This window comes from Colias eurytheme, chromosome 8 (genome assembly GCF_061535395.1).
Source record: "Colias eurytheme isolate Ceu_HAF_F1 chromosome 8, ilColEury1 Martin Lab GWU primary, whole genome shotgun sequence".
NCBI classification, from domain to species: Eukaryota; Metazoa; Arthropoda; class Insecta; order Lepidoptera; family Pieridae; genus Colias; species Colias eurytheme.
The window spans coordinates 10,043,806-10,057,961 of NC_142987.1; the positions used below are offsets into that span (position 1 = coordinate 10,043,806).

Here is a 14,156-nt window from a genome sequence, read left to right on the forward strand (position 1 = left end):
AGGGTTATCAGTAATTAGGTTCGACACCCGTGCCGACCTACTTGTAGTTAACTCTTTCATAACTATGCCTTTATTTTGATCTATAAAATGTCATTATTTTTTACGTGAAAAGTAGGTAGGTACTTTTAGAAACTAAAGACACAATATTGAATGCGTTACCTAATTATATTAGAGTTAAGACTATGAAGGTACTTAGGTCCTTTACTTATGACCCTTTTTAATGCAATTCAATCTGAATTCAATAGTTACGAACACAGTTACGAATTAAGCATAGAGTGACATCTATCGACATTACATGGCACTAAAGAAGTTTCTTTGTAAAATTTAAAGAATATTTTTTATAACAATTTTTTATACTTACAAATTTTTTTATAAACAACATAATATTACTGATTCCCATTTTTATATTACATTGTAAATCTAAAATTTTAGCATTTTAGAACGAATATCAACTGTCACAGTAACTGTCAAAGTCAACTGTCGTCTGTTCGGTTGTGTCACTTTATTTGAATTGTTCCAACTTCAAGTTTCTTCCCCATTCCATTGTTTACTATTGAAATAATTAATAAATAACTATGATAGAGTAGACTCAATTATTCTGCATTTTGTTATCTCTTTGTTTATATAATAGTGCATATTGTACATAATTTGCAGAATGGATAGCGACGATCCTACACAGCCACTTCTGGGTAAGTTTTTAATAATAATTTTTGTAGGTAAAATTAAATTTTTAGCGGGATATCAGTTTACTAGATAAAAAAAATTGGTGTCAAATTATTATTAAGTATGTAATGAGTTTTGTAATAATTGATGAATATACAATTGATGCTAGTAGTTTCAACCAGATTTCTAAGTCATTTAACAATGAAATAACATAGATTGGTATAGAACTAGGTACTTCATTTATTATGTTATTAGACTCAGGGACAATATTTATCTTAAAAAAATGTAGGTATACCTTTAAAAATGTAGGTAGAACATATGAAACTAAATAATAGTGTGTCATTAGTTTGTAGGTATTTTAATTTGATATTTTACTGCACAGATGAAACATCCATGGATTACATCAATTGTAGTTATAATTAAATTTACAATGTTTGGTAAGCAAATGGTTTTAAATGCATGTGATCGAGAGTATTTGCTCCCTTATGAAAAAAAAAAGTATTTCCTTGTGTTTTCTCTGCTTATACCTCCTATTTTTTCTGTGTATTCCTAAATTATTCACACAGTGTTGCAACATATCACCTGAAATCCAATTTATCTTATTAATTACCCTGAAAGTCTGCGGCTGCCTCTTCTCTTTATAACATACTAGCTTCCTGCGGTGGCTTTGCCCGCATAGTCAATGGAAAACCAGCATAGTTCCTATTCAAGTGGGATTTCCGGGATAAAAACCATCCTATTTCCTTTCTTAAGTCTCAAGTATGGATTATATAATTTCATTTTTTTTCTTCTTCACTGCAATATTAATTTTAAAGAATTTGGGCAGTAAACATCATTCATATTATGATAGCAGTTTTCATTGCTTGTGTATTTGCTTTATTTTAAATGTAGGAACTCAGTTTTTAAAATATTAAATCGTTTGAATGTTCATTGTGCTTCTCATTTGTCAGTTTTAATAGTTTTTTTTAAACACTGAAGGGAGGGGGGGCCACTATCAAGTATTTGCCCCGGTTAGAAAAAATCGTAGACCAAGGGCTGAATTTTCTACTACTTATTATGTTTATTCATTCCCTTCATTAATCTGTTGTATTCTATTAGAACTTAACTTAAGGCTGCAGTCTAGCAAAATTGCGTTTTCAACAAGTTATTTGACAATTTTTTCCCGGCTAATGAAATGATAAACTGAATTTTTTTTTCTTGTTTATCAATTAGTGTTATATACGCAATGCGCGTGAATTTTTTCACATTTTTAAAGTTACTTTATGTTACCTTAATCAGGCCTTCAAGATAAGTCTCTTTCCCCCAAAGACATTTCGAGCTAAGTTTGTGCACTCACTACGTTGCAACCGATTACAATTTACACAATCTGATCAGCACATTATTATCCTTATATAGTCGTTATTAAAAACTGCTGAATACAATTGCCGAAAAACTTATGATTTTCCTAATTAGAACGTTATAAATTCATTAAATTTCCCATTTTTTGCCTTACAAAATCTATTGATAAATACTGCTAAAAGTTATTGTTTCCATTAATTTATTCGAGTTGGTTGAAGACCAATGAGTATTAATCCTTTAAAAAATTTTTTTTTTGAATTTTGATAATTCTTTAAATATTAAAAAAATATTTAAAATAATTAGGAAAAATCATAGCGAATTTCTTTAGTCGCGCTCCTTGGGCCGGAGCGTTCTGACGTGAGCTCTACGCTCGATTTTCCTTCATACCGAAGTGAAAGTTGCTCTACTTCATTAAATTTAATATTTTTGTTAATTGATTATTTTTATCTTAGTTTTGTGCAAATATTCGTATTTTTAAACATTTGATTTCGATATGGAAAATAAACGAAAAAAATATGCGTGTAACTATGTACTTACTAGAAAAAAAATTATCTTTGAACATAAAGTTAATGAAACCAAATACATTACAAAGGTGATTGGCAACAATTTCTTTATTTTACGGGGTTTCAGTAAAGGGATGAATGTTTCTTTTAAACTAAAGTAAGCTCATAAATTTTCTTATAATATATATTTTTTTTGAAGTTCCAAAAATGTTTATTTTTCGTTTGAGAAATACGAAATATATTTAATTATATTGAGAACTTGAACTTGGGACATACGGGGAAAATGATTTGTTTACTCCAAAATTCCAAATATGTCGAGGTGTTTTTTTTTTCTAGTCATTTTAAACGTAGCGGCATGTTGTTTGATTATTAATTTTGTAACTTAAATACAGGATGTTGGTTTTATATTTTGATCTTACAGACGCGCTGACAAATTTAGTCCACCATTTCTAGTTTAGTCCACCAACTCTAAGTACCAATATTAAAACGAATGGATTATCATCACATCATAAAAACTCAGATGTAAATTGTAATGGAAGATCGCAATAACATAGAAAATTCAATGGGTGTTGAACTAAACAAACACAAGTAACAAGTAAAAAGAGCAACTATGGAGTTTCTTGCCGATTCTTCTCCTTAGATACTGCTTTCCGAATCGGTTGTAAATGTTAAAAATATGTACCTCATGACGTTTCAAAAGTGCTTCTAGAAGAAGTCTAATTGAATAAATAAATGTTTGAGTTTGAGTTTTGAGTTTAACAGAGACGCGAAGAATAAAAAAAGAGGACGAAAACGATAATTCGTTGATGCTTTCCCTTTTCGACGTATTGTTAGGGTACATCACCAATCTGCAAAAAACAAAACTGATGATTCCCAATTGCTGATTAAAAATGAAAAACAAATAATCGACAACAGTGGTGAAAATTTGCTGATCACAATGAAACATCCTTCAGTGGTAGCAGATTTACTCATTTAAAATGTATCGGTGAACAGCGTAAAGGAGAGGAGGACAGGAAAACATTATGAATGTGGATGGTGGATTGTATACAGGGTGTAATCGATAAGTATGTGCAGGCGATTATGACGTTATTATTGCAGGTATCAAAAAACTTAAAACTGATATCGAAATTACTTTACCTAATGAGCAAAATGACAATAATAACTTTTTAAAAGTATAACGAGAAAAATTTACTTTATACACTCCCATATCAAGAAGGGAAAATGGGACTAGTAGAAGTTAAATGTCTAATTCCGGCAAAAGAGATGAATGCGGAAGATGCGGTTAAAAATAAAAAATTTAATATTTAAAATACAATGCAAAAAAATAACACTTTTGTCATAGATAAGAATCATGACTATTTTTTCCAAATTCAGGGACAACTAAACGTTGCAGAAGAAGAAGTCTGCTTATTTGCTGTTTGGACTGGAGTGAATCATTCGTTAAAAATAGAATATATAAGTTTAGGCAAAAAAAATAAAATGATGGACCATAATCAAGATTTTACATAAATTGCCTACTGTCAGAATTGATTGATTCGAGACTTCAGCATTCCATGCCCATCAAGGACCCATCCTATGTCATTCAAGCGATTGAAAAAAGAAAAGAAAAATCCAGTGCAACCGATAAAGCATCAGAATGCTAGCAAAATATTTATTAGGTTTATCCATATAAATATATATATTATACATAATATAATAAATCCGTAGAAGGGTCAATTCTGTACTTTGAAAATATGTATTTAAAAAATAAATAGCAGTGTTACTGGATCGATACCAAACACAAATATGTGATTAAAAAAATTTTTGTCTGTCTGTATGTGAAGGCATCACGTGAAAACTAATGGTTCGATTTCAATGAAACTTGGTATAATTATACCTTATTATCCTGGGCATAAAATGGAATACTTTTTATCCTGGAAAAATACGAAGAAAAAAAATAAATCTTAATTTTTCAGTTTTATCCATAGACGTTGTTCTGTAGAACCGCGAACACACGTTGCGTTACCCGCAGTGGATTCAGCGATGTAACCTGTAGCGCCAAAAGTTGGATTTGGCTTGAACCGTTTGCGGCACACGCGGGCCGCACGACACCACGCCTCCTCGACTCCTATATAAGGACGGCGTTCCGCGCGATGCATATATGTAATTTATGAATTTTGATGCGAGCGGACGTGTTAACATTACATTTTTTTTTATTATATACAAAATTTGTTTATCCGTTTTATTAGTTAAACTGAACAACTTTCACTAAGAAACTTAGGTCGAAAAAAATGTATAGAGTTATGCATTTGAAGATATCAATAGAACGTATTCGCAAATTTTGTGTACTGATAAAAAAAATCACCTGGTGTAATTTTCACGAAAATTGTTTCAAATTGTCATGTCTGGTACTTATTACGAATATTAAATTATGCATACGAATGATTTATTTTTTAAAAATTAAGTGGAGCAACTTTCCCATAGTACATTTGTATTATTTACATATAGGATGACAGGATGCATTTGTTTGCACTACTAGACCAAGCCCTTAAACTGTAGAAAAAATTTCAAAATTAAATTGATCAATATTTAGTTCACACATGCTTATTATTAGACATGGTCAACTAAATTTATTATTAACCGAACTCCCAAGTGGTTTCAATCTAAAAATCTTGACTTTAATTATTATTTGTGTGAACGTCCCAAAAATGGCCAAGATATTTCTACAAAAGTTTGAATCTTGGTTTGTTTTTAATTTTCTTCCTCATTGCCTCATAAAGATAAAAATAAATATTTTTAAATGCTTGTTTTAAAACCTCTTTATCATCCAGTGTATTGTTAATCTTTTTTTATTAATATTACTGCAGACTATCTAAATATAATTTGCTGAGATTATGTTTTTATTCTATGTAGATTTATTATCTGTCTGTGTTAAAAGATGCTTTGTAATCCTTACACTAGTAAATTACATAGATTTAATAATTATTAAGTTTTACTCTCTTTTACCTGCACCTATGTATTCATATTATAACTGTACCTTTTTGTAGTTTGTTAATACGATAATAATAATTTATTTATTTGCTAGTCGAAGGTAAAGTTGTGGTGTGTTGTTTTTGATAGAAATAGAAAGTGCTCAACGATTTTGCAACTAGTGAAAATATTCAAGCTTACCGGTACGTCTTATAACAGTACTTATTCCAGCGTGTGAAAGTGACGGTGCTACAGGAGCTGTATAGCTCTGTCACTTTCCCACATTGGATTTAGTACTGCTATAAGACGTATCGGTAACCCCCATTACCAATCTGTTTACTATCCCCTCTCTCTTCGTATTCGTCGTGACGAAATAGCAGAGCACAATAAACAATTTAAAATTTCGGCGTCTGTAGATAGCATGTTTAATAAAAATATTTATCTGTCTTGTGACTCCGATATACGTATCGCTTCGCGCACGTGTCAGCAAATAAAAGGCCTATGACATTTAAATAGCGTAATTATACGCTACGTAATAGTGAGAATTGTTTCATACAACTATAATTATATAGCTGGATACCGCGGCTTCGCTTGCGTGATGTGCAGATGTAGACTGGTTGTTAATTTGAACTATAATCTTATCTCTGTACCAAATTTAATATCTATAGCTAACTAGTTTAAGGTGATTGCTACGATCTGTTCCCAGCCAATATCCCGCTAGATGGCGCTGAATTCTACATTTCTAGTTTATTTGAGTTTTTGCGTAATTGGAAAAGATTAAGGTCGTAGGAATAGTCATGGCGGTTACTGAATATTATATTTTATTGAAATATGTCATATCATTGCCTTAAAATCCACCCAATTCGGTAAAAAAATGCATTATAACATCTGTCATTGCATACAGGGTCGTTTACACACACAGACGTATACAAAAATGATAAAGATTTAAGTCTAGATGGCGTGAATGTAAAACAAGTAGGATTGTTATAAAAATAAAAGTTATATTTGTTGGCGTAAACTATTTTGTTGTAATTTTGGGAAATAAATAATGTCAAAATTGATTACAATAAAACGCAGTTTTATTTTATTACCTACATTACACTATTGTTTTTTTTTTATCAAAACATGTATTTGAAGTAGCAAATATGATATTATGCTGATCCAAGCATTTTCACTCAAAACTAATATCACTAGTGATTTGTAAAAGTAAATTATTTCAATATACATTTCATAACCAACAAGTAAGAATAATTATTCATACAACAACAAATCAAAAACACTATTTACTATGGAAAAAAAACCAGGAAGGTGAAAAACATATTTACGATTTCGATGCACTCGACTTTTAGTAAAATAATAGGTAAAAATATTATTATGGTTTTGATCACAGACATATCTGTGGTTTTGATTTTAGCTACTAGTATCAGAAAGCTGCGTGTTCAATGCACTTCGGGGTCCCACAACTGTGGAGGAAGGAAGGTAGAATACCTCCATCGAATAAGTGAAGTTTCTCGACATACTCGATTTGCCGGCCGGCCTCAATGAAGATTGTCCGAAAGTTGTATATGTGCTCTGTAACGAAAAAATTTCGCTAGCGCGATTCAGAGTGAGGTGTCGTACAATATACCTAATGAAGTTTTTCATCTTTTTATTTTACTGCAAATACAAAATAAAAATTAAACAATGGTAATGTAAATTCTAAACAAACTACTACCAAAATACAATTAGAACAAAAATCATTTGACTTGTTTATTTCACCCAGAGGCCAGAGGCGGCTCGTGACAAAATTGTATAGGTGTTTACTTGAAATAAAACAACGAAAATACAATAGCGTTCGGGATGATTTATTACAAAAAAATGAGCACCACATTTTATAAATGTCTATAACACTAAAAATTACAAAGTACAGGCTATTTCAAAACGAATTCAATGACTAGGTATCAATAATTAGTAAATCACCGAATTTGCATTCGCGAGCGTAGGTATCCATAGTGTTTGTCACTGACGGTCACTGACCTCTATAACTTATAGTTATAGAGGTCAGTGGTGTTTGTTGTGTAAACATGTATGTATTTGAGTAGTTAGTAGCATATTATATTCTGAATTTCTGATCCATGCCTATTCACTCAAAACTAATAACACTAATGATTTGTAACAGTAAATTATTTCAATAGGTAGGTATTTGAACATTTCCCAACAAGACGTAAGAATAATTATTCGTAGGTATACAAGATACAATAACAAATCTAATACACTATTTATTATTTTATTATTTACTAGCGGTCCGCCCCGGCTTCGCCCGTGGTACATGTTTACGTTTTCTCTCCATAAGAAGTAATAGCTAGAGAGCTAGCGCAAAGCTACCTGTATGTATTTGACCAGACCTGGATTTTTGTGTGTTGATTCCCCTATACCTACTATACATGAGATGAGGAGTCACTAAGCCCAGAGTGGTGGACGGGGCGCGCGCTTAGGTAAGACAGGTGGAAATTTTTGGCGAACTTTGAAACCATTTGACCACGTCTGCCATTTTGATATTTGAAAATAGATTATTATTACTATCGGAAAATAACAATGGCAGACCATTATCACGCGGATAACATTCTGGCAGACACTTATGAAAGTGCTGAAAAAAATACAATTTTGAAAGTATTTGACCAGATCTGCCATTCATATATTTTATTTATTAGGGTCTTAAAAACTTATTTTCGAAACGGCAGACATTTTCATTGCGTACAGACTTCAGCAGACAACAAAACTTTACAGACTTCAGCAGTCAACAAGACTTAGCTTCTACATGGTCAGATGTATATATGTATTACGTTCCCTGACCTTACATCAATGATTTACTTTATTAATGTTTTTATGGTCATTTACATTTAATTTTGAAAACTATGGAATAAAATTTATAAATTTGATGATACAAAACTAAATATACATTTGTAAAGAATCTCAAATATAAAGTTGTGTTGCAAATAACAAATCATCATTTAAATATTTAGTTTATTTCTTTATTTAAGAAACAATTAACAATTACAAAACAACATAAAAAAACACGCATGCATTTATTGAAATGTTCATTCATCATCACTATCGTATGGCGTTGTGTGACTCGTCTTCATAATCCATTGAATCGGATTCTGTAAAAGTAAAACGTAAATTATATAATAAAAGAAATGAGTCATTATAAACTTACCTAGTAAGGCAATGCCTTTGATGTCGCACGATGCCGCCGCGCCGCCAGTGTAGGTACTTCTGCTGCTACATGAAAATATGCTAGGGTTGCAACAAATGGGAAATAAAACAATTGTGATTATTACTATTATGATGTAATCATTTATTCATATTATGTACATTCAAAACAATTGCTATTATTAAATCTGATGTAATTAATTTTTCATAAATATATAATTATTATTAATTACATAATATATTGCACTGTGAAATATTTACGTATCACTTTATTTTTGATGTTCTTAATTGTCTTTTATAAAATTTAAGTGACGCATTCGCATTGGGATCAACAATCCGATAAGAAAAGAATGGAGACAACATATACATAGCTTTGATTTCAATTCTACAGATACAAAATATACAATCTATCTAAAATGATACAACGGATGTTTCCTGCGTTTTCTCGTCAAAATACCGAAACAACGTAATTATTGTATAGTAGTTGGGCGTGAAAGTAAAAAAACAAATGAAAAGTGTTTTCCATATGATTATTTATTAAATTTACGCGATTAAGAATAATTTCAACGATACAATTTAGTAACCGAGAATTCAGAGGATTAAAGAAAATACCTGCCTGATCATTTTATCAAACTCTAAAAGAATTATGGTTATTTCGCATCACTCGGTTTATTAGTTTGGTAATAATTATTAAAGGTAGTTACAACCCTAGCCATTGAGTCGAACGGTAGGCAACACAATATCGACTTTGTGCGGGTACATATGGTACATTTCTTCTTGCTGTGAAGCGTAATTATTATTATTAAGATTTTTTAGGCTATTTTGAATCAGCTGTTCTAATTTAATTCTAGAAATTTATTAAAACGTGATTTTTTTAAAAGTATATTATGAGTTTATAAATACCTCAACCAATAGTTATTGTGTCCTATCCTCATTTCTTTATATCTTGGTAGTTAACTAAAGTGTTAAATTTACATAACCTCAACAACAACATTTACACTGCCACTGCACTAAAACTAAACTAACTAGCTCTCTAGCTATAAGAACCATCCTCGTACTTCAAGGGATATAATAAAAAAAGAATTATCGAAATCGGTTCAGCCGTTCTCGAGTTATGCGCTTACCAACACATTTTGCGATTCATTTTTATATATAAGACTAGCGGTCCGCCCCGGCTTCGCCCGTGGTACATGTTTACGTTTTCTCTACATAAGAACCATCCTCGTACTTCAAGGAATATAATAAAAAAAGAATTATCGAAATCGGTTCAGCCGTTCTCGAGTTATGCGCTTACCAACACATTTTGCGATTCATTTATATATATATACTAGCGGTCCGCCCCGGCTTCGCCCGTGGTACATAATATTTACGTTTTCTCTACATAAAAACCATCCTCGTACTTCAAGGAATATAATAAAAAAAGAATGATCGAAATCGGTTCAGCCGTTCTCGAGTTATGCGCTTACCAACACATTTTGCGATTCATTTTTATATATAAGATAAGATTATGTGAAAATAACCAGGAAGGTGAAAAACATATTTACGAAAACATAGTAACATAATATGGCTGTCGCTACAATAATTATATTTCAATTTTATCTTTTTATACCTAGTAGAACTGGCCGACGAATAAAAAAAATCGTATTAGAATAAATACAATAAATTACGGAACAAAAAAAGGATTGTAACTGAATTAGGTATGTTTGTTTCTGGGCGCACCGTTTTCGACGACGCGACGCGCGACGTAAGCGTATAGGTATAGGTACCTACTTTGCTAAAACAAACTAATAAAATTGTGTATCTGTCTGAAAATTCGGAAAAGCATATTTTGCAAGTTTGTAATTACTTTGATAGTTTACCGATTTATAATAATTGTAATTGTAATTGTATAATATATAATTTGCAATGTGGTGAAATTTCATAAAAATCACGGGCCAATTTTTTGTTTTGAATCCCACCGAAAATATAATTGCGTTATTAGAATAATTAATTACTATACCTACCCACGATCAATTATTACAATATAGTCTCAAATGCATACTAGAGAAATATTGCAATTTGATTCAATTAAAATGCATAGCATACAAAAATAAATTCACAACACAAGAAATTCCGCGCGCAAATCATAGCGCGTGTCAATGAAATCAAGAATGTTTTATATCAAGCCGACGCGGACGACGACGCGACGCCGAACAAAAGTACCTACGACGGACGACCACGCTTCGAGTTGCCAAACAACATGAGTAATAAATTGTTTACAAAATAAAAAGGTTTTCCATTTTTCTGTATGAGTAGACAGAACTTCAAAACGCCACCTGCTACGGTTTATATTATGAACGATTGTTATAAAAATAAAAGTTATATTTGTTGGTGTAAACTATTTTATTGATCAATAATTTTGGAATTTAAAATTGTCAACATTGATTACAATAAAACGCAGTTTTATTTTATTACACTATTGTTTTTTTTATCAAAACATGTATTTGAAGTACCATATAATATTATGCTGATCCAAGCATTTTCACTCAAAACTTATATCACTAATGATTTGTAAAAGTAAATTATTTCAATATACATTTCATAACCAACATGTAAGAATAATTATTATTATTCCTACCTACAACAACAAACCTAAAACACTATTTACTATGGGAAAATAACCAGGAAGGTGAAAAACATATTATTATTTACGATTTCGACGCACTCGACTTTTAGTAAAATATAGTAGGTAAACATAATATTATGGTTTTGATTTTTGCTACTAGTATAAGAAAACTGCGTGTTCAAACTACTTGTTTGTCTGTCTGAAAATTCGGAAGTACTTTGGTAGTTTACCGATTTATAATAATATTGTATATATCGTTGTTTAAAAAATATTCAAACACAATAAAATATGATATACTGATTTATCACTGGTTTCAGTGATGAACTGATGAGTCAATTATAGCCACTATACTTTCGTCATACGTGTGTATGATTGATGTGATTTGCAACGTGGTGATATTTCAGAAAAATCACGGGTCAAATTGTCCCACCGAAAATATAACTGCGTTATAAGAAAGAAAGAAAGAAAGAAAAGAAAGAAAATACATTTATTTGTACCGATGCACATTAATACATAAAAAAGAAATAAAATAAAATTAACTTATAACTAGTTACAACGGCACAAAATGGATAATATCCACTCAGTGGTTTGAGAATCTAAGGACAAGACACTTAGATTCTCCACTGATTTTCAGTGGACACCACATTGACATCCTGACAGTGGCAGTGTACATATTATGACAAAAAAATATAAAGTAATAAATAAAATAAAAGCAATAATATACTTAATATATAGGAATATAATATAGTAGATAGGAAACATATATATATATATATATTATAAAGAATTACATAACAGACAATAATACATTCTAAAAGAAGATACAATACGCGATACATCATATATGTAATTAATAAACAACAAATAGAATTATCACCAGAGTGATTATCACGAGTCATGTGTTTGGAGCCCCGACCTCAGAACCTTTTTGCAAGCAGAGCAAATGGGACTTCAGTTTGTTTTTGAAGCCCAATACATTGTTGCTATTGCGGATCGGTGGTGGCAAGTCATTCCAGCACTTAGAGGCACTAAATTTAAAGCTACCCCTAAATGCTGCAGTTCTGTGGAGGGGCACTTCCATCAGTACATTCCTGTATCGTGTTGAGTGACTCGTGTTTGACTCCGACAACCACTTCAGCTTTTTGTACAAATAGGCTGGTACTTTGTACTTAACTACATTAAATAAAAGAGTAGCTAATTGTATTTGCTGTCGATACTCCATCTTTAAAGTGTTACTACTGTTCAAATACGGGGTGACATGGGCTCGGGGTGGAATATTGTGACAAAAGCGAGTGCAAGCATTTTGTACCCTCTGCATTATTTTTTTAGTTGATGCTAATAACCGGGGACCTATGACAGTGCTAGCATAATTAAATTTTGAGAGGATCAGCGATTCACATAAAAGTTTTCGAACGTTTACATTAAGATAATTTCTTATTCTGTACAACAATTTAAGACGATAGAAACAATTTTTTGATATATTAATTATGTGATTATGAAAACGTAAGGATTCGTCAAAAATTACACCTAAATTGCGTGCTTCCATAACCCTTTCTATTTGTTCTCCGCTTATTGACAAACATGGTTTTTGGCTTGCGATGGCATCAACTTGGCACCTGGTTCCCAAGATCATGTATTTACTTTTACTTGGGTTTAAAACGAGGCAGTTAGTTTTTGACCATGAAACAATATTACTTAGATCTTCTTGAAATTTTGTCAAGGCAACGTCCATCTCACTCACTTTAAAAGAAATGTATAATTGTATGTCATCAGCATATATATGATATTTACAATGTTTTATGATATTCGTGACATCCGCTGTGTACAAAATGAATAGCAGTGGACCGAGTATGGAGCCTTGCGGAACGCCTCTAGTAACCCGAACACACTGAGAAGTACATGCATCATCTCCACCTATTTTAACGACCTGTGAGCGATATGTAAGGTAACTTTCAAACCACATAACCGTGTTCGCATCAAAACCATAATATGTAAGTTTTGAGAGTAGTAACTTTATATTAATAGAATCAAAGGCACGTGAGTAATCTAATAAGACTAGTATGGTACCTTCTCCTTTATCTTGTGCCTCCAGTACGTTATCGACGACATCAATCAAAGCACTAGTGGTACTTCTATTCTTCCTAAACCCAGATTGAAGGTTAGGTAAAATATCGTTGGACTCTAAGTACTTTCTAAGCTGGTCACAGACTATTTTCTCTAAGACCTTGGACAGGCACGGCAAAATACTAACCGGACGTAAATCCTTGAAATGTACTGGGTTATTGTTTTTTGGCAGCGGTGTTACTAATGCCTTACGCCAAAGATAAGGAAAGGTATTCGATGTGATGGAAGCGTTGAAAATCATAGTCATTATATCAGTGATGTGTGGCAACAATAATTTCAGCATCTCTAGCGATATGCCATCGCAGCCAACCGCGTTGGATTTCAAACTTCTGAAATGTTCTAAAACCTTTTTTTGTGAGACAGTTCTCAGAGAAAATTGCAAGTCTCCCTTCTTGTTCTGCATAAAGAAATCCACCGCGGAATCGGGTGCAGTGGTGTCGCCAGGTACATCGAGAAAATGTCTATTAATTTCGTCAGGTTTTCTAAGGTGATCAGGTAACGCAGCATCATTCCCATTATTTACAGTAACATTATTTTTTATAGTTTTCCAAAGGATCTTAGGATTACTCATATTAGTGTTAACGAAAGTATTAAAATAACAAGTTTTTTCGCGCTCCATAGCATCAATTACAACCCTTTTCAAGTCTTTATAATACTCTTGGTGGGAGCTAATTTTCGAAACTTTATACTTGTAATGAGCTTCATCTCTTCGTTTCATTAACTGCTTAATATTGTATGTAACCCATGGATAGTTATGATTTTTTAGGTTTATTGTTTTAAAC

General features: G+C 31.8%; 1 protein-coding gene across 1 annotated transcript in view; it reads left to right on the forward strand.

The window, feature by feature from the left end:
* The first annotated feature begins 516 nt into the window (after positions 1 to 516).
* LOC149906744 (sodium-independent sulfate anion transporter-like) overlaps positions 517 to 14,156 on the forward strand; it is a 34,016-nt gene continuing 20,376 nt past the window's right edge. The window contains exon 1 of the mRNA XM_090104929.1: positions 517 to 689. Within this exon, the coding sequence (XP_089961055.1) occupies positions 656 to 689 (34 nt within the window). The 5' untranslated portion in view covers positions 517 to 655. The remainder of the gene's footprint in view (positions 690 to 14,156) is intronic.